We start from the raw sequence: 22,513 nt of genomic DNA on the forward strand, positions 1-22,513 counted from the left end.
CAGCAGAAAACAAGAAATTCATTTCTTTTTCAGGATCCGCAAAATCTGGCAGGAGTCAGGTCATTTTCTATACATTGACAAAGAGCCGGGTTTAAATCATAGAATCATAGAATATCAGGGTTGGAAGGGACGTCAGGAGGTCATCTAGTCCAACCCCCTGCTCAAAGCAGGACCAATCCCCTGCAGACTACTTGGCTCTGGGAAGAAGGATAAAGGAGTTTGAGGCGCAAGTGGTCTTCTCGTCCATCCTTCCCGTGGAAGGAAAAGGCCTGGGTAGACACCATCAAATCGTGGAAGTCAACAAATGGCTACACAGGTGGTGTCGGAGAGAAGGCTTTGGATTCTTTGACCATGGGATGGTGTTCCAAGAAGGAGGAGTGCTAGGCAGAGACGGGCTCCACCTAACGAAGAGAGGGAAGAGCATCTTCGCAAGCAGGCTGGCTAACCTAGTGAGGAGGGCTTTAAACTAGGTTCACCGGGGGAAGGAGACCAAAGCCCTGAGGTAAGTGGGGAAGTGGGATACTGGGAGGAAGCATGAGCAGGAGCGCACAAGAGGGCAGGGCTCCTGCCTCATACTGAGAAAGAGGGACGATCAGCGAGTTATCTCAAGTGCCTATACACAAATACAAGAAGCCTGGGAAACAAGCAGGGAGAACTGGAAGTCCTGGCACAGTCAAGGAATTATGATGTGATTGGAATAACAGAGACTTGGTGGGATAACTCACATGACTGGAGTACTGTCAGGGATGGATATAAACTGTTCAGGAAGGACAGGCAGGGCAGAAAAGGTGGGGGAGTTGCACTGTAGGTAAGGGAGCAGTATGACTGCTCAGAGCTCAAGTATGAAACTGCAGAAAAACCTGAGTGTCTCTGGATTAAGTTTAGAAGTGTGAGCAACAAGGGTGATGTCGTGGTGGGAGTCTGCTATAGACCACCGGACCAGGGGGATGAGGTGGACGAGGCTTTCTTCCGGCAACTCACAGAAGTTACTAAATAGGATTGCTTTAGGATCCATATGAAACTCTTCTGACTAACTCAGGTGCCCTGCTTAGACTTCAAATTGTGGCTTGCATAGGTTGAAAATGGAACAGAGATATTTCAAGATCAGACATACTGCCGAGTTCTCTCCAAATTTTGACTCCTGATTTTAGAAATTCTAAGAAAATCTCTATTAGGCACTCCCTGTTAAAAACATTATTAAACTTCTTGGGATCCTTTTGGAATGTGTTTGACATGTAAGTGTAATTTTGATTTATTTAATACAGGAATGCAACCTGGAAAATTCTGCCTGCCATATTTCTTTAAAATCTCTTTAGTCAAACCATGTAATTTAACTATGTTTCATCTTGAGAAAAGAAGCTTGATGGGGGACCTATATCAGTCTTCAAATATGTTAAAGGCTGTTATAAAGAGGACAGTGATCAATTGTTCTCCATGTTCATGGAAGATAGGACAAGAAGTGTAATGGGCTTAATCTGCAGCAAGGGCGATTTAGGTAAGATATTAAGAAAAACTTTCTAACTACAATGGTAGTTAAGCTCTGGGATGGGCTTCCAAGGGATGCTGTGGAAATCCCATCTTTGGAGATTTTTAAGAACACATTAGACAAACACCTGTCAGGATGGTCTAGGTTTACTTGGTCCTGCCTCAGCGCAGGAGGCTGGACTACATGATGTCTCCAGGTCTCTTCCGGTCCAACATTTCTATGATGGAAACTGGTCTGTTCTGTAGTATTTTCAATAATCTTCTCTGTCATTAACATGTATTCTGCATAGATGTAAACACATTTTTGAAGCCTGTAATAAATGCTTAGAAATGACTTTATACACTTTTTGGTATGGGTAGCTGCCCACTGTCCATTAACTAGTCACTTCCACACCACATATTTGTCAGATCTAAATCCTGACAAGGACACTCATGACTTCAGCCTAAAGGGCTTTAGGGGGAAAGCTTTGGCTGAAACGATACCTGCGCATCTTCAGCAAGGCAATGTCTGCCCTACCAGGTTCCTTGACTATTTTCTCAATCTCTCGGATTTGCACAGACGACTCCTCCGCCTTTTCAGTGTGTAGTCCAAGGAAGATCCTATATGCAGATGGCCTGGGTGACCTGGAAGAGGTGATTGCACATGGTGAGGTTCTATACAGATAATCAGGGCTTGCACCCCTGCTGAGTGGGGAGCAAGTCCTGAAGAACCGTAGTTGATAGGGAGCTGGGACATACTGATGATTTTTGCAAAAATCTAAACATTAGGTTTTTTTTTAATGTTTAGCTCTTCTAGTTATGAAGAAATCCACAGTCTATAAAGTGATGTCATGTTTTCTTCCTGAATCTGCAGATATACTGCTCCAGTGGCTCTGCTGCTGCTTTCCCAAGTAGCAACAGTGGAAATGTGATCAATGTCACAGCTGCTACTCAAAATCCTATGAAGGAAGGTGCATAGGAGGTACAGTGTCAATTACAATGTTTGACCAAGATACAAGCAGCAACAGAGGCAGGCAGTGGAGCTATTTACTGGGGAGGAAGACCTGAAACAAGGTGTAGACATATGCTCTCCCCCTCTGCCCCAGCAACCAAAAGACTGGGAAAAGGGTAGAAGAGTGTTGACACAAACCCACCCCATGCAGCAGCAGCTGGTCGGGGGATAGATAGAGTGGTGGAGATCCCATCTGGCTTTGCAGCACCCAGAAAAGTGGGGGAGGGCAGAATGGTGCCGTGGTTAGACTGAGGTGCCTGGAAGGGGATGGGGGTAGAGGGAGGAGGAATCATAGAATATCGGGGTTGGAAGGGACCTCAGGAGGTCATCTAGTCCAACCCCCTGCTCAAAGCAGGACCAATCCCCAATTTTTGCCCCAGATCCCTAAATGGCCCCCTCAAGGATTGAACCCACAACCCTGGGTTTAGCAGGCCAATGCTCAAACCACTGAGCTATCCCTCCCCCCCTAAACTCTGGGAAGATGTCTTTTGCTCTATTAGCAAGCAGAGGAAGGTAGGCATGGGAGGGGTGGATAGGTGCACAGATTACTACAGTGATGAGTGTGGTGTTCAAGAGCCTACATAAACAAGGGAGCATCACTTTTATCAGGCATTGACCTACCAGGCACTGATATGAAGGATAGACTCCTTCAGTAAGTTCAGGAGATAGCACCCTGGTATTAATGACAGCATCCTTCCTTTTAGCTGAAGCTAGCATGGTGGGAGTTGGAGGGGGTAGGCTTCTCATCAGGGTTTTTTTCACTGTTATTCCCATTAAATCTTTCATATTGAGGTAAAGCTAGTAGTAGGTATAGTTCTCTAGCTAGTAGAAAATTTGCCACGCTCCACATCCCAGAATATTAAAGGAACTGCCACATGAAATTGCAAGCCCAACAGCAAGGATTTTTAATGTATCTGTGAACTCAGGGGCCACACTCTATGACTGGAGAGTTGCTAACATACTTCCTATTTTTAAGAAAGGGAAAAAAGTGATCCAGGAAACCACAGGCTTGTTGGTTTGACCTCAATTGTATGCAAGGTCTTGGAACAAATTTTGAAAGAGAAAATAGTTAAGGACATAGAGGTAAAGGGTAATTGGGATAAAGTATAACATGGTTTTACAAAAGGTAGATCTCATTCTTTGAGAAGATAACTGATTTTTTTAAACAAAGGAAAAGCCCTAGATCTAATCTACCTGGATTTCAGTAAGGCATTTGATACACTTCCACATGGGAAAGTATTAGTTAAACTGGGGAAGATGGAGATTAATATGAGAACTGAAAGGTAGTTGAGGAGCTGGCAAAAGGTAGTTGAAGAGCTGGGAGACTACAACGGGTCATACTGAAAGGTGAACTGTCAGGCTGGAGGGAGGGTACTAGTGGAGTTCCTCAGGGATCAGTCTTGGGACCAACCATATTTAACATTTTCATCCATTACCTTGGCACAAAAAGTGGGGATGTGCTAATAAAATTTGCACATGACACAAAGTTGAGAGGTACTGCTAATACAGAGGAGGACCGGAATATCATACAAGAAGATCTGGGGGATCTTATAAACTGGAGTAATATAAATGGGATTAAATTTAACAGTGCAAAGTGCAAGGTCATGCATTTAGGGACTAACAACAAGAATTTTTGCTATAAGCTGGGGACTTATCAGTTGGAAGCGACGGAGGAGGAGAAAGACCTGGGTTTATTTGTCAGTTACAGGATGACTATGAGCTGCCAATGTGATGTGACTGTGAAAAGGCTAATGCAATCCTAGGGCGCATCAGGCGAGGTATTTCCAGTAAAGATAGGGAAGTGCTATTGACATTATACAATACACTGGTGGGACTCCATCTGTAATACTGTGTTCAGTTCTGGTCTCCCATGGTTAAGAAAGATGAATTCAAACTGGAACACTGAAGAGAAGGGCTACTAGGATGATCAGAGGAATGGAAACCCTTCCTTACAAAAGGAGACTCAAGGAGTATGGCTTGCTTAGCCTAACCAAACAAAGGCTGCAGGAGATATGATTGCTCTCTATCAATACATTAGAGGGACAAACACCAGGGAGGGGGAGGAATTATTTAAGTTAAGGGCTAGTGTTGACACAAGAACAAATGGATATAAAGTGGCCATCAACAAGTGTAGGTTTGAAATCAGAAGGCTTCTAAGCATCAGAGGAATGAAGGTCTGGAACAGCCTTCCAAGGTAAGCAATGGGGGCGCAAAACCTAACCGGCTTCAAGGCTCAGCTTGAAAAGTTTATGGAGGGGATGTATGATGAGACTGCCTACAATGGCATGTGGCCCATCTGTGACTGCTATTAGCAAAAATCCCCAATGGCCAGAGCTGGGGCACTAGATGGGGAGGGCTCTGAGTTATTATTGAGAATGCTTTCCCAGGAGTTTGGCCAGTGGGTTTTGCTGGCATGCTCAGGGTTCAACTGATCGCTATATTTGGGGTTGGGAAGGAATTTTCCCACAAGTCAGATTGACAGAGACTCTGGAGGGGGGTTTCGCCTTCCTCTGTATCATGGGGCACAGGCCATTTGCTGGTTTAAACTTGAGTAAATGGGGGATTCTCTGTAACTTGAAGTCTTTAAAACATGATTTGAGGATTTCAGTAACTCAGCCAGAGGTTAGGGGTCTATTACAGGAGAAGGTGGGTGAGGTTCTGTGGCCTGTAATGTGCAGGAGGTTAGATTAGATGATCACCCTTCTGGTCTTTAAGTCTATGGGTCTATGTAATCATATTTTTGGCCATCTCTTTGTATCAGAATCTGAAAAACAAAGCATGTTCTGGTCTCAGCTGGAATTTTACATCTATAAATGTCATCTACGTCAGTGCTTCTCAAGCTATCTGATGTGGGGGACCGGCATTTTCTTCTTCCAATGTGCACGCAGATCGGCAGCTGATGGCTAGCCGGACCCGCACCGGTCCGCGGACCACCACTTTGAGTAGCACTGATCTACGTCACAGTTTGAATACAACAATAAAACTGCAAATGCTGTAATTCTTATAGCTACAGCAACCATGAAGTCAGATGACTAGATACTCTGTTTTGGATGCAGAGTTTTGCTTATTAAGGTCTCGCCAAGCATCCCACTAACATTTATTATGACATGAAGCTTTCTTTTCAGCCATCAGTGTGTCAGCTTCACATAGCTGGGTGACTCCTCAAGATGGTAAGTTGCTCTCTTGAGATATCTGAGCATCTCTCTTGCTTATTACACAAGCACAAAATCAGGGCCTGACTGTGCTGCCCTTACAGATATGAACAGGTTCATTATTCAGTAAGGATCCTCACTGTTACCCTATCTCTTTCTCTCTGCTCTAACTTGAATGAACTGAGCTTGGGGATGAGAAGTAACAGAGCAGTTAACCACTCTAAGAGCCATCATGTAGGTGAAGCATTGACTGGTTAAGAGTATAAGAACATAAGAATGGCCCTATTGATCAGACCAAAGGTCCATCTAGCCCGTATCCTGTCTTCCGACAGTGGCCAATGCCAGGTGCCCCAGAGGGAATGAACAGAACAGGTAATCATCAAGTGATCCATCTCCTGTCGCTCATTCCCAGCTTCTGGCAAAAACCAGCTTCTGGTTCAGACAGATCAAAGAAACACTTTGCCAAGCACACTTTTTTCCCTCTTTGATATGCCGCTCCAGTTGTAGGAAATATCTGCAGCAGGCTACAATAGACACTTACCTGTCTAAGCAGTGTTTGGCGGTAAGAACCCACTGTGGGGCTATCAGAGTGCCACCACAAAAGTGCATGTTGAAACTGGAATAGAGAGGAAAGGCATGAGATTAGTTTGAGAATGTGAAGTTAATTCTCCACTATCACAGCAATGCACAGTGAGGACTACTAGTAAACTATCAACTTCACTTATTCAGGAGCTTTTAGGATTCCCAGATTTTATCCTACAGATCATGAGAAAGAAAATACTGATTTTCATCAAGGGCTGAGGTTTGGTTGGCTCAAAACATGAGAAAAGATAGTTGACACCTATCTTGAATTTTGAAAGATTGTCCCAATTTCAACAGGAGGGTTCTGTGTTCAGAAGTATTATCAATATTATGACATATCTTAACTAGGGCTGTCAAGCGATTAAAAAAATTCATCGCTATTAACCATGTGATTAAAAAGATTGATTGCATGATTAATCGTGTTGTTAAACAATAATGGAATACCATTTATTTAAATATTTTTGGATATTTTCTACATTTTCAAATATATTGATTTCAGTTACAACACAGAATACAAAGTGTATATTGCTTACTTTATATTTATTTTTATTACAAATATTTGCACTGTAAAAAACAAAAGAAATAGTATTTTTCAATTCATGTCATACAAGTATTGTAGTGAAATCTCTCTATCATGAAAGTTGAACTTACAAATGTAGAATTATGTACACAAAATAACTGCATTGAAAAATAAAACAATGTAAAACTTTAGAGCCTACAAGTCCACTCAGTCCTGCTTCAGACAATCACTCAGAAAAACAAACTTGGTTACAATTTGCAGGAGATAATGCTGCCTGCTTCTTGTTTACAATGTCACCTGAAAGTGAGAACAGGCGTTCTCATGGCACTGTTGTAGCAGGCATTGCAAGATATTTACATGCCAGATGCGCTAAAGATTCATATGTCTCTTCATCTTCAACCACCATTCCATAGGACATGTGTCCAAACTGATAATGGGTTCTGCTCGATAATGATCCAAAGCAGAGTGGACTGATGCATGTTTAGTTTCATCATCTGAGTCAGATGCCACCAGCAGAAGGTTGATTTTCTTTTTTGGTGGTTCAGGTTCTGTAGTTTCCGCATCTGAGTTTTGCCCTTTTAAGACTTCTGCAAACATGTTCCACACCTTGTCCCTCTCAGATTTTGGACCGCATTTCTGATTCTTAAACCTTGGGTCAAGTGCTGCAGCTATTTTTAGAAATCTCACATTGGCATCTTCTTTGCGTTTTGTCAAATCTGTTGTGAAAGTGTTCTTAAAACAAACGTGCTGGGTCATCATCCGAGACTGCTATAACATGAAATATATGCAGAATGTGGGTAAAACAGAGCAGGAGAAATACAATTCTCCCTCAAGGAGTTCAGTCACAAATGTAATTAGCGCATTATTTTTTAACGAGCATCATCCCTATGGAAGCATGTCCTCTGGAATGGTGGCTGAAGCATAACGGGGCATACAAATGTTTAGCATATCTAGCACGTAAATACCTTTCAACGCCAGCTATAAAAGTGCCATGCGAATGCCTGTTCTCACTTTCAGGTGACATTGTAAATAAGAAGCAGGAAGCAGTATCTCCTGTAAATGGAAACAGACTTGTTTGTCTTAGCGATTGGCTGAACAAGAAGTAGGACTGAGTGGACTTGTAGGCTCTAAAGTTTTACATTGTTTTGTTTTTGACAGCAGTTATGGAAGAAAAAAAATTTACATTTGTAAGTTGCACTTTCATGATAAAGAGATTGCACTACAGTACTTGTATGAGGTGAATTGAAAAATACTATTTCTTTTATCATTTTTACAGTGCAAATATTTGTAATAAAAATAATATAAAGTGAGCACTATACACTTTGTATTCTGTGTTGTAATAGAAATCAATATATTTAAAAATGTAGAAGAACACCTGAAAATATTTAATAAATTTCAATTGGTATTCTATTGTTTAACAGTGCGATTAGTCGTGATCAATTTTTTTAATCACAATTAACTTTTTTGAGTTAATCGCGTGAGTTAACCGCGATTAATTGACAGCCCTAATCTTAACCATTTGCTTTGCGTTGTCCTACTGGACAAATTTCAAAAGCTTGCAACGCTGCATAGCTGTGAGTAGGTAGGCATATATCACTGACGCCAAGGTATACAATTTTCATTGTCTTGAGGACATTATTTTTTATGGTGACCAGCAGATTTTTGTGGGCATTTTCATCAGGCCTTTTCTTAGCACTGCTAGATCTCTATAACTAACCACAACCAATATGACACTGAAAATGTTAGGTCCTGGAGATTATGGCTTTGATACAACTCTGATCAAAGTCAATGGAAGTATTGACACTGGCTCCAGTGGAAACTGGACTGGATCCCATATAAGCAGGGAGGACAGAAAACCATCTGTACAAATTTTAAATTGCTGGCTCCATCCCGGGTCTAAATCCCCATGGCAGGATACAAATAACTCCCGTTGCGTTCAATGGGAATTATTTGTTTCCTATGTCAGTAAAATTAAAGCACATTTTGGACGAGTGGTTCAAATCGGCCCTATGTAAATGTTTAGGACAAAAATGGGAGGGGTTCTAGTTAACTACATTACATTTACTAGCTTGGGACAATCTTGTCAAGAGGAAAAAATGTTGTGCAATATATTTTGTTGAAAAGATTTATTTTAGAGGCATTTCAGTTTGGGGGCATTTTTAGGGAGAGATCAAGACTACTCTCCAGAAGGCGTCAGCTCCACATACAGAAACATGAAGAGTGAAGTCCTTTCTGTAAAGTTGTTGCTGAGGTGCCCCATGTAGTGAGGTGCTTTCTAAGTTGTAATGCAATGTGGAATAGTTATACCTTGTCCTGAGACTGATTTGCCAGGGCCAAGAGTGTGGATTTGAAACACACCCGCCCACAATCCTTGTAGGGCACAGCTTTGGAGCGGTCTTGGCTTTTCCACACTCATATTCGGGAGGAGCTAAAGAATGAAATGAAGTCAACCTGAAGAATTTTTAAGCAGCTGTCATACCATCCACAATATATTTAAATAAATGGGGAGAGGAAGGTTATCTTTACACCTTCTCTGGTTTGTCACTCTTTATGAAGCAATTACACAGCAAAAACTGCATAAACTTTGTTAGGTTATTCTTATCTGGAACAGTTAATAATGTCTGTGACCAAAATATTGCTTTCAAGATGACAACACATTGATTTACATGGCAAAGAGTTTACAGATGTACCATTTGGATATCAGCGAGTCAGAAACAAAATGGGGCTAAAATTACAGTAAGGGGAAAAGAACAAAAGAAAAAAAAGAAAACACATTCCCCAAATTGCCTCAGTAAGTACCCTTACATCTCTGACCGAGTACAGCAACCCTACAAGCCATATCTTCTGACTGCATTTAAACTAATCTGGAGCAATGGTAAATGAAGGTTAAAGTAAAGAACTGAAAATAAAAATAAGGATTCTGACCTTCACAGTTTCACCAGACCTTTCTTTGCAGGAATGGTCAGGCCACAGTAGCTCATTGGGAGTGCAGTTTACTTCCACTGTCTGCCTGCCACTCAGCTGCTCTCTTTAACCACCTCCACCAGCCTTTGCAGGTGGGGTGGGGTGAGGCCGCCTGGGCCCAGAGCAGCTCCTTAACCCCTTCTTCTCTAGTGTGGAGTTTGTATACCCCAACAGTGACCCACCACAATAAAGCCAGTGGGGTTGGTTTACAGTTGTGGTGTGTGTATCTTGCAGAATCCCTTACTCTGCTTACCTGCTCTGTTCTGGGGTTTGGTCAGGGATACTCACCAAAGAACAAGCATCATGTGTCCATCTTACAAAAATACAGAGTGGAGAAATTATATAATTTCTTGGGGCAGGGATTGTCTCTTTGTTTTATGCTTGTACAGTGCTTAACACAGTGGGCCGTGGCTTCTAGATGCTCCCATAGTACAACAACACATAATTAATTAATTAACTGACAGGCAATCCAGCTCCTGGCCATAGGCGATATTTTCAAGCCCTTTTGTGTGCACATTAGGCACAGTGTAAGCACATATTTGCATATACTTTATTTAAATTTTTTAAAGGTTTCAGCTAGTCTGGCTACTTTTAGGGCGAGATCTCTCAAAACCACCTTTTATTAGTTACTGTTTCAAATAAGTTGTTCTGGGAAAAATGTTTGTGGTCCATGTAATATTTGCCATTACAGGCAAACCAGAGTGCTCATGTTTTTCCGAACTTTCAAAATCCTTTTCCAGAGAGCTAAAAAGTTGGAGCTACATCTTGACTTCCATATGCACTCAGACCTCCTATTTCATTCAGTGGGTCCTAGGGTTTTGATTTGCACACAGTGTTTTGGATATGAATGATTAACCGTTGCAACATAAATAAATAAAATCTTTAGAAAGCATGTAGTGGGGATAGTCTCATTTCAGGTCACTGTTGTTGTGGTTATTTATTTGTATTGCAGTATGGCCTACCGGCCACTACCTCATTATGCTAGGCACTGTACATACATAACAAAATGCCAGCCCCTACCCCAAATAGCTTACAATGTAACTGTAAGACAAAAGACAACCAGTAGATACAACAAACGTGGGGGTGGAGAGCACAAGGTTAGAGTGAGATGATTATGATCAGTGTGGCAAGCAGCAGTCACAGCCCACCCGCTGCCTGAGTTTTGTCAGACACATGCATGCAGCTCCTGTTCATGTGTCCCAGAAGCTAGAATATGAGCCTTGCTCTTTAAATTCAATAAAAAGCTTGGAGTAAAACATGCACCCCTCAACACTTTCCCTTTATTGACCCCCAAATGCCTTTCCTTTTAAGTAAACAAATTAAGGGGCTTTGCTCTTAAATATTTAGGGCCAGATTCACTCCCCAGCTAGCATGAAGGGCATTTTGCCAGGGAAGGGCAGATTTATCTGTATGTCTCGGACTGCACCCCTCCAGCAGAGGATCCCAGAGAGATACACTAAGTAAGCGTATCTCTAGGTCAGCATGGCTCAGCCTTCTCCTGCATCTGTCCCACCCAATAGCACTGAGAACAACCTGCAGATTTAGGGCCTGATCCAAAACCCACTGAAGCCAATTGGAAGACTCCCATTCAATTCAATGGGCTTGGGACCAGGCCCATACTCTGGGGTGGGGTTTAGTTACAACCATGAAAAAGAACCTCTGTGTAGAGTTTGCCTAAGATGTTTAAGAGTAACTAGTGATGTCAGGTGCTTCAGTTTTTGGATGACCACCTCCAGCAATGACAAACAGCATATTCTGTTGGGATCAGACAATCTTGTAGAGATTACACCCAACTTTTTTACCTAAACTTTAGCTGATTATTACCAGCAGATGCTGTTGTCAGTTACATGGAGCTATAATTTGAATTATAAAGCTATTGTTAAAGCCTGTCTTTTCCACTCAGATTGAAAAATAAAATAACCCATTGCAAATGTCATAAAAACATTTTCAAAAGCGTAAATGGGGGAGACAAGACTCTTTAAAGAATAATTACGGCACTCGGTGATTTCACAGTATTCCCAGGCTTTCCTTGGGTCTGTCGTATAGCACCAAGGACCATTAATATCTCCGTCAGGATTCCTGCAATACTGTAATAAATACAGAAATGAACAAACAAACAGTAAAGCCCTGAATATTAAGAAGGGAATTAAAAAGTCGATTGATTTATGCTTTTATAATAATATAAAACTAAATGTTGGATTTTTCCCCCCAGACAATATTTCACTGTTTTGTTGATAATCATTTATTCTCATTGCAATAAAATCCTTTGTTTTCTTTTTCTCAAAACTGTTAGATGAATTTAGTGAAATGTCATGAAAATAAAACTGATACAACTTTCTTCAGCCAGGCAAGCCACAAGTAGCAGAGCCAGCCTGAATCTCCGATTGATCCTATGGACTCAAGAGTACAACAAACATAAGATGGGATTTTCCTAGAGCGCTCAGTGTTGGCCTAACTCTGTTCCCACTGAAGTCAATCAGAATGATTAAGCCAATGCTAAGCATATTGCCAAAGCCCACTTTGTTTTCAAGATCTTGAGGAGATGGCAAAGAGCATCTTTTTGAGGTTTGCAAAGGACCCTGTATGTCATGGGGCCAGGCAGCTACAGTGGAAGCTTCTCCTACATAGCTTGCCAATGCACATCAATCCCAACCTGCTTAAATACCGCAGTGCTAAGAAATGTCTAAATGTTTCCTCCCCTCTCCACCATTTGTCTCAGTTGTGAGCTGCCCCCTGAGAAGACTGCCAAATATGCTGAATTCTCTTGTGGTGAATAAACATACCCAGTGGAACAGGATGAGGCCACCAATATCATTAGCATATGTTTATTTACACAGGCTTTTCCCTGAGTTAATACTTAGGAGGGAGGGAATTGCTTTGGATGTGGGGTGGGAGCTAGGGTCTTTCCTATTGGGAAGAAGAAGACAAGGTCAACGAGGACAACAAGAAGAAGGTCAAGGAAAGTGTGGGCCCCTTAGTGAATAAGGGAGGCAACCTAGTGACAGAGGATGTGGAAAAAGCGAATGTACTCAATGCTTTTTTTTGCCTCTGACTTCATGAACAGGGTCAGCTCCAAGACTACTACACTGGGAAGCACAGTATGGGGAGGAGGTGACCAGCCCTCTGTGGAGAAAGAAGTGGTTCAGGGCTATTTAGAAAAGCTGGATGAGCACAAGTCCATGGGGCCGGATGCGCTGCATCTGAGGGTGCTAAAGGAGTTGGCTGATGTGATTGCAGAGCCATTGGCCATTATCTTTGAAAACTCATGGCGATCGGGGGAAGTCCCGGATGACTGGAAAAAGGCTAATGTAGTGCCCATCTATAAAAAAGGGAAGAAGGAGGATCCTGGGAACTACAGGCCAGTCAGCCTCACCTCAGACCCTGGAAAAATCATGGAGCAGGTCCTCAAGGAATCAATTCTGAAGCACTTAGAGGAGAGGAAAGTGATCAGGAACAATCAGCATGGATTCACCAAGGGCAAGTCATCCCTGACTAACCTAATTGCCTTCTGTGATGAGATAACTGGCTCTGTGGATGAGGGGAAAGCAGTGGACATGTTATTCCCTGACTTTAGCAAAGTTTTTGATACGGTCTCCCACAGTATTCTTGCCAGCAAGTTAAAGAAGTATGGGCTGGATGAATGGGACTATAAGGTGGATAGAAAGCTGGCTAGATCGTCAGGCTCAACGGATAGCGATCAATGGCTCCATGTCTAGCTGGCAGCCAGTATCAAGAGGAGTGCTCCAAGGGTCAGTCCTGCGGCCGGTTTTGTTCAATATCTTCATTAATGATCTGGAGGATGGCATGGATTGCACCCTCAGCAAGTTTGCAGATGACACTAAACAGATATGCTGGAGGGTAGGGATAGGATACAGAGGGACCTAGACAAATTAGAGGATTGGGCCAAAAGAAATCTGATGAGATTCAACAAGGACAAGTGCAGAGCCTGTACTTAGGATGGAAGAATCCCACGCATTGCTATTGACTAGGGACCAAGCGGCTAGGCAGCATTTCTGCAGAAAAGGACCTAGGGGTTACAGTGGACAAGAAGCTGGATATGAGTCAATAGTGTGCCCTTGTTGCCAAGAAGGCTAACGGCATTTTGGGCTATATAAGTAGGAGCATTGCCAGGTGATCGAGGGACATGATCATTCCCCTCTATTCGGCGTTGGTGAGGCCTCATCTGGAGTACTGTGTCCAGTTTTGGGCCCCACACTTCAAGAAGGATGTGGAAAAATTGGAAAGAGTCCAGCGGAGGGCAACAAAAATGATTAGGGGGCTGGAGCACATGACTTATGAGGAGAGGCTGAGGGAACTGGGATTATTTAGTCTGCAGAAGAGAAGAATGAGGGGGGATTTGATAGCTGCTTTCAACTACCTAAAAGAGAGTTCCAAAGAGGATGGATCTAGACTGTTCTCAGTGGTACCAGAGGACAGAAGGAGGAGTAATGGTCTCAAGTTGCAGTGGGGGAGATTTAGGTTGGATATTAGGAAAAACTTTTTCACTAGGAGGGTGGTAAAGCACTGGAATGGGTTACATAGGGAGGTTGTGGAATCTCCTTCCTTAGAGAATTTTAAGGTCAGGCTTGAGAAAGCCCTGGCTGGGATGATTTAGTTGGGGATTGGTCCTGCTTTGAGCAGGGGCTTGGACTAGATGATCTCCTGAGGTCCCTCCCAACCGTGATATTCTATGATTCTATGAAGGTGCTATGGTGTAAGATGTAATTGATTTTATCTGCACTCGGAATTTTATCTCAATGCATTTTATCGTTTTAAAAAAGAACTATGTCAAACAGGCTCTTGCTACAAATTCAGCCTAGTGCATTAACCAGCTGTGCCACCTAGCCACATCTTAAGGGCAAATCCTTCTCCTGGGGCTCAATCTGAAATTCTGGGCCAGCTGCTGGAGATTTGTGCAGGTGGTAGGAAGGGGAATGAATCTTCCTCCAAGAAATGACCACAGCATAGCCCATGTGATTCCCTCTCTGAGGAATACACATTTTATATCAAATTAGTGAATTATGTTTGGATGCATCCGTTAACCTTTCCCAAAATCAACCCCCACTCAAATGCAAAGGACAGTTCTGATAAATACGCCCTAATTTCAGTTCATGAAAGAAAAGCACTTCTGTTGTAGATTACAAACATAACAAAAACAAACAAACAGGGCCTGATCCTGCAAAAGCGTACTCATGCAAGTAGACTTTACTGGTACTTGCAAATCCATTAATGTCAAGGGGACTATCAAAGCTGCCAAGATTTGGGTTTCTCCAGGCGCATCATTTCTCATGGACGAACGAGAGTGCAGAATTCCATCTCCAAAAGTTCCAAAATCAGGAGATTTCTTTTAAAAGATATTGTTGTCAGTGTTTCTTTTGAATTCTGAACTTCCCCCTGGATATGTGTCAGTTAAAATGTTGCCAGCTCTCCCACAGGGGCTGTCCATAAATTACATAACACGTTAGGGGATGGGTTGGTCCTCAGTTGTTCATGTTTGTTTCGGTGTTCCGTGGGATTGTGGGTCTTGAAAAAATCTCCAAACAACGTGTTACATAATTTATAGGCAGCCCCAAATGTGCAGAGCACAGTGAGCTGGCCCCAGCTGCAGGAGCTCTCGCAGGCTGGAATCTCTACACCCTCAAGCAGCTTCTTCCTGGACGCCAACATTCTAACTCTCTACCCCACCAGCTCAGCAATTACTTAGGCACCTCCTAATCCCCACATCAGTTTTGCTGCCATACAGCCCCACATCTGCCCAAAGCCCAATAAATTATGCACCCCCAGCCCCCCACATCGCCCCCTCACATCTCAGAGCACCTCTGCTTCTCCTGCAGCTCCACAGGTTCTTCATCCCCTCCCCTTCCCATACGAGGTGTTGAAGGGTGCAGAGGGGAAGGGGGAGGGAGAGAGCAGATGGACCCATTGCTCTCAGGATGGGAGGAGGAGGAGGGAGCAGAGCCATCCTGAGCTCTGCTGGGCTTTTTCTGCTCTCTCCTCCTGTGAAAATGGTGTCAGCTACTCCCTTTGTCCTCTTGGTTTACCCCAAAACTTTCCTCAGCTCCTATGGGAAGGGAGAGCACAGCACTGCTCTACCACAGGAGGCAGGGAAGTGGGGCAGGCAGCCAATCAGAGGGAGTTTATTCCCCAGTGGGGTTTGGAGGCTGGAGTTTCTCACATCACTGGGGGTCTGGTTCCGGCGGAGGCCAAAACCACATTACTGAGGATGACATTGAGGGAATTGGCGATGCTAAGAGTGCACCCCATGTCCCACACACACCCTGCCTCAAGCCATGGCAGGGGTAGGATATGGAACCACACAAAAATCAGCAGCTGTTGGGTACAGGGGGGAGTGTCAGGGTAGCTAGAGGCACGCTGGGGTAGGAGAGTGTCTGTGTCCTGGGATGGGTCATAGATGCTGTCTAGAGGGGTGTTTGAGGAGTGTGCTGTGGCTGGAGAAGCCTGGAGCCAATCTTGTGTCCTCCCCTTCTGTCCCTGCTGCTGCTGCTACCACAAACTGCTCCTTCCAGCAGGGGAGGCTACCTGCAGAGATGTTCACTTGAATAAGAGATTTACATGATCAGGTTCATAGTTTGTCCTGAGAAAAGTAAAGTAAAGTAAGAAGAGTTCTTCAGTGTTCCACAAACATGGCAGAGCGGAAAGAATGACTGCTCAATGGCAGGAAGTATTGTCAGAACTGCTGCTTACGTTTTTCTCCAGCCCTGCCCGTGGATGAGTCACTGGCGTGAAATACTCATGGCTGTGAGGTTTCTGAGAACTCCATTCTTGACAAGTCTTGCCACTTGCGGTGGTTGTTATTGTGCCACGATAATCTTTACCGTTGCCAACTACACAGTCTGCAACCAGGAGAGAAAACAAGAGGGTGATTCTTTGCTGTGTATCACTGGGCCAAATTCAGAGGTTATGTACTTTTGGTACTTACATGCCCTATGGTGTAGCAGAAAAATAAACTAGCAGGATGGTATAAGAACGTATAAGATAGCGTAGGCTAGGATTATTGCTGGAGATGGGCAAAATACTGATAATGAAAATGTTGTTTGTTTTTTGTCAAAATGTGTGTTGGGAATTCACAAAACATGTGAATTTAGAGCAATTTTATGAAATTCCAATTTTATTTCATAAAATATCAGGCTAAATATCTTCTACAATCGGATTGGGAAAAAACAATTGAAAAAGCTCCCATTACACCAAGTTCCTTGCTTGGTTGGTGTCACCGGGGCTTTCTCAGCAGAGCCGCAGGTTTCAGAGTTAACAATTAATGAAGATGAATGGGGCAGTTCCAACTTCTGAGCAACGGTTTCAGGCTCTCTGAAAACTTACACAGACATCATGCAACACTTCAAGATGTGGCCCCAGTGTAACCTTTTCCTGGCAGCCTTTAGTGTTAGAATATTTTTTAAAGAAAAGGTTAGATACAGATGACCTCACATGAATCTCGGAGCCAGGGCCTCAGGCATGTGTCTGAAGCACCAGTGTGTAAAGGCTTGATGCTGCAAGTTGTTAAGCGTTGGCTTCAATGGGACTGTTCACATGCTTAAAGTTAAGTACATACTTAAGCATTCTGATGGATGGAAGCCATATTAAATGCTATAGGTCTTTTACATAATGATTATATTTTGCTGGTTACCTGTTTGGGTGGGTGTCGTTGTATGAAGGGTTGATGTCATCGTTGTCCGAGGGGGCTTTGGTAAAGACAATTGTACATTGCCACACCGCCTCAGATTGCAGTATTCCCATCTCACAGTAGGATCAATGGTGTAACACCAGGGGCTTCTATCACCATCTGGGTTTCTGCAATAGTTCTGCTTCAAGTCCCTACAAATGTAAACATAGTGTGTTCTTATTCATGCTACGGCACTGAAAGAGTTTACGGGAACCTCCTATAAAAACACGGTATGCATGTAGACACTAAAGAAATTGTGTATTGTGGTACAGCAGGGCCAGGGAGCAGTGGGAGAGGGGAAATATATTAGCCCTAGGCTAATTAAGGCATGGTTCCCTGTAGACTAGGGAGGGTTGCTACAGGTTAATTGGAGCACCTGTAGTAAATTAAGGCCCTGTCAGGAACCTAATAAACTCCCCTGCTTCAGGCAGTCAGGGGGTGTGAGGAAGGAGAGAGGACTGGAGTTTGGAGGTGTGTTGCTGAGATTTGAAAGACTAGCGAACTGAAGGAAGGGAGACCCTGCCTCAGCATGGCAGGAAGACTCCCTCCCCCAGCGTCAAGGATGGAGGGTAACCCTACCCAAGGGGGAAGAGGGTAAGAAACCTGCAGGGGTTGACAAGGGCTGGGGCTCAGAGTGAGGAGCAAACCCAGACCCCTCCCCCGCTTCCCTCCTCTACCACCTTCCTGGGCCACCAACAGGGCCCTTGGTGCCCCAAGAGCAGGGGCAAGGGGTAGCATCTTAGCCCCCTGCCAAGAAAAGCATGGGACCTACCATACCAACATTGGCCATTTTGTCACAATATATTTATTTAACATAGATAGCAGAAATTCTATTGCCACCATGTGAAAAGAAAACATCCTTTATGGCTATTATATCAGCAGAGGGCTGAAGTTCATATTGACATCATAACTGGTAACATGATCCCTTTTTATGCATGAGGAAACATAAAACAACATTTGCAGAATTTAAGCCAAAGCTATACCAATATCATGATTTGCTGAGTAATGACTGGTGTCATAATATTATTTTTAATAAAAGACAAATAACTGTATACAATAGTAGAAAAATATGCAATTATTAAGGCCCTACTTAACGGGCGATATTGTAGAAAATGTGGATTCCACAGTATTAGGCTTCCACTGCAATTTTGACAGCAGGAGCCCCACCATGCATGGCGCTGACAACAGGAACCCTGGCTGCCCCAGCCCACACTCAGCTGTGGGCCCCCTGCCCTCAGCTCCAGGTGGCTGACAGTGGAAAATCACAGAAAAGAAATAATGGACTTTATTACCACAAATAATAAGGTCCATTATTACTAGTCTGCAATTTTTCCACGGCTTGCCTGCATCTCTGCCACAACTTTTTGACAATCATCTTGCAATTCAAGTAGGGCCTTAGTAATTATGTATTAATAAATATTCAAACAGATCCAGAGCTTTTGGTGGCGGGATGGGGAGGGGGGGAGAGGATGGGCGGGGTTGCTTTTAGAAATCAAAATGAAGGATTTTTTAAAATAAAAATTAAGAAAATACCAGGCCCTTCCCTCTAAGTTCTTATGGTCTAAGGCTCAGCAAACACTTTTGCATGTGAATAACTTTATGTGTAAGAATAGTCCCACTGAATTTATTGGGACAACTCCCATGCATATGGGTTTGCAATGCTGGGGCATAAAATAGAGACACATAAAAGAACATGAAGGAGGATGAAATGGATATGGAAAAGAGGGATGAGGGTTTGATGAAAAGAATGTGGGCCATATAATATGTCGTTTGCTCGTCATATAAATACTGGTACATTTAATCAGAGACTGAGGTGCGGCAAGAGAGGAGAAGCAGATAGCAGAGGAGTGGAGAAAAGGAGGACTTGTGGCACCTTAGAGACTAACCCATTTATTAGAGCAGAGGAATGGAGGACACTGAGGAAAGTAAGGCCACAGAAGTGGATATTGAGCAGATATTTAAAAGTGGAGAAGGGAGATGCGTGGCGCACAGGAAAAAAGGGTGCATTTCCAGGCACAAGCAGCAGCATGAAAAATGGCACAAGAGGCCAGACTTGGAGGAGGAGGCAAAAGGAGCAGCCAGTTGGTCAAGGTGCAGACGACAAGGTGGTTGCAACAAATGAGATGACATGTAAGCAGGGTTTCAGCTAGGAGTTACGTTGAAAGAGACAGGGACTCCAGAAAAGGCCTTGAGAAGACAACAACATGGTTAGAGAGCTGTGACAGGATGATTATTTAAGCTTCTGTATTTTGGACAGACTAAAGAAGGCAGAAGTGAGTGTTAAGAAGCCCAGTGAGTAGCTATTTACATTGATCCCATCACCCCTCATTCCAGTTTGTCAATCCAAGATGGGTTTCCTCGTTATTTATTTACTATGCATAAGAGAGACCAGCATATTTTTAAATGCCTATACGCAAATGCAAGGAGTATGGGGAATAAACAGAATAACTGAAGTGTTAGTACATAAAGTAAATTATTACTTAACTGGCAACACAGAGATTTTGTGGCACAAGTCTCATGACTGGAATATTTGTATAGAGGGGTATAGCTTATTCAAGAAGGGAAGCCAAAATAAAAAGGGAGGAGGGGTTGCATTATACATCCATAATATATACACTGGTTCTGCGGTCCAGATGAAAGTAAGAGCCAGACCAGTTGAAAGTCTCTGGGTAAAGATAAAAGGGGAAAAATAAGGGTGATGTCATGGCAGGGGTCTACTACAGTCCACTTAATCAGGAAAAGGAGGTGGATGAGGCATTTCTAGAACAAAAAACAGAAATGTCCAAAACACAAGAACTGGTAGTAATGGGGGCTTTAATTACCTGGGCATCTGTTGGAAAAGTAATATGGCAGAATACAAAATTTTTAGTAAGTTCTTGGAATGTATCAGGGACAACCTTTTATTTCAAAAAGTGAAGGAAGTAACCATGGGAACAGACATTTTAGATTTGATTCTGACCAACAGGGAGGAATTGATAGTGAATCTGAAGGCAGAAGGCAATTTGGGTGAAAGTGACCATGAAGCGATAGATCTCATGATTATAGGGAAGGAAAGGAGTGAGAAGCAGAAAAAGAACAAAGGACTTAGAAAAAAGCAAACTTAGAGAACTGGTAGGTATGTGTGGGGGGAGCAGTAGATGTGATATATTATTTTAATAAGTCTTTTGACACAGTCCCATAGGACATTCTCATAAGCAAATTAGGGAAATAAGGTCTAAATAAAATTATGATAAGATGGATGCACAACTGGTTGAGAGACCCTACTCAATGAGTAGGTTTGCTACTCAATGGTTTGCTATGAAACTGGGAGAGAATATCTAGTGGGGTCCTACAGGGATCAGTCTTGGGTCTGGTACTACACAATATTTTCATTAATAACTTGGATAATGGAGTGGAGAATATGCTTATAAAATCTGCAGATGACGCTAAACTGGGAGGGTTTTACAAGCACTTTGAAGGACAGGATTCGAATCCAAAATGACCTTGACAAATTAGAGAATTTGTCTGAAATCAACAAGATGAAATTCAATAAAAACAAGTGCAAAGTACTTCATTTAGGAAGGAAAAATGCACAACTACAAAATGGGGAATAACTGGCTAGGTGGTAGTTCTACTGAAAAGGTTTGGGGGTGATGGATCACAAACTGAATATGAGACAACAATATGATGTAGTTGTAAAAAAGGCTAATATAATATATAACTGTTCCCAGAGAGTAGCTATCAGTGGTTCACAGTTAAGTTGGAAGGGCATATCAAGTGGGGTCCCACAGGAATCAGTTCTGGATCCAGTTCTGTTCAATATTTTTATCAATGATTTAGATAATGGCATAGAGAGTATACTTATAACATTTGTGGATGAGACCAAGCTGGGAGGGGTTTGCTAGTGCTTTGGAGGACAGGATTAAAATTCAAAATGATTTGGATAAACTGGAGAAATGATCTGAAGCAAATAGGAAGAAATTCAATAAGGACAAATGCAATATACTCCACTTAGGAAGGAACAATCAGTTGCACACATACAAAATGGGAAATGACTGCCTAGGAAGGAGTACTGCAGAAAGGGATGTAGGGGCCATAGTGGATCACAAGCTAAATATGAGTCACCAGTGTAACGCTGTTGCAAAAAAAAGCAAACATCATTCTGGGATGTACTAGCAGGAGTATTATAAGCAAGACACGATAAGTAATTGTTCTATTCTACTCCACATTGATTAGACCTCAATTGGAGTAGTGTGTTCAGTTCTGGGTGCCACATTTCAGGAAAGATGTGGACAAATTGGAGAAAGTCCAGAGAAGAGCAACAAAAATGATTAAAGGTCTAGAAAACATGATCTATGAGGGAAGAATGAAAAAACTGGGTTTGTTTAGTCTGGAGACGAGAAGCCTGAGAGGGGACATATCAGTTTTCAAGTACATAAAAGGCTGTTGCAAGGAAGAGGGAGATAAATTGTTCTTCTTAATTGCTGAGGATAGGACAAGAAGCAAGGGGCTTAAATTGTAGCAAGAGAGGTTTAAGCTGAACATTAGGCAAAACTTCTTAACTGTCAGGGTAGTTAAGCACTGTATATAATATTCCCAACCCCCACCTCCTAATTATGACTACAGCAGTCACAAAATACATACAACTTAGCAATACTATACATATTCCTGAGCAGTATGTATTGCAACATTATTTGTGTCCATATAAGTAATTTCCATTTTCTTAGATTCTCCCATACACTGTTCTGGAGCAGGTTTAAAGGCAGCTGTCAGATTCTCAAATACATAACACAGTGCATATTTCTATGACCTACAGTGTGGATCTGATGGCAGAATTTGGCCATAAGTCTGATTCTTGGAATATTTATGACAACTCTTAATTTCTTTAAGAGCAATTTTAAAAGACACTATACAGTACTTACATTTAGCCCAGAATTTAAATTTTGTGAAAACAAGCTTTTTTAAAATCTTAGACCAATATAAATGTTTCATTGGTTTACAAAATAATAATGAAAGATGTTATTTTAAATGAAATACATCCTCTTGCAGTGTTTGAAACCACTGCAGTATTAAGATCCTGAAAGTGAAGCTGGCTTAGCTGATTTTCATTGTCCAAGTGGGAGAAACTAAAACAATTAAACAAAGACCTAAAATAACAA

At 42.5% G+C, this 22,513-nt stretch overlaps 1 protein-coding gene across 1 annotated transcript in view; it reads right to left on the bottom strand.

The window, feature by feature from the left end:
- The window catches only part of LOC141984065 (plasminogen-like), a 62,256-nt gene that overhangs the window by 5,975 nt on the left and 33,768 nt on the right, over positions 1 to 22,513 (bottom strand). The window contains exons 11-16 of the mRNA XM_074947002.1: positions 17,340 to 17,527; positions 16,400 to 16,548; positions 11,688 to 11,781; positions 9,038 to 9,158; positions 6,170 to 6,244; positions 1,969 to 2,109 (exon numbers count right to left, since the gene is read on the bottom strand). Of these exons, the coding sequence (XP_074803103.1) occupies positions 1,969 to 2,109; positions 6,170 to 6,244; positions 9,038 to 9,158; positions 11,688 to 11,781; positions 16,400 to 16,548; positions 17,340 to 17,527 (768 nt within the window). The remainder of the gene's footprint in view (positions 1 to 1,968; positions 2,110 to 6,169; positions 6,245 to 9,037; positions 9,159 to 11,687; positions 11,782 to 16,399; positions 16,549 to 17,339; positions 17,528 to 22,513) is intronic.

Source organism: Natator depressus, chromosome 3, assembly GCF_965152275.1.
Source record: "Natator depressus isolate rNatDep1 chromosome 3, rNatDep2.hap1, whole genome shotgun sequence".
NCBI lineage: Eukaryota > Metazoa > Chordata > Testudines > Cheloniidae > Natator > Natator depressus.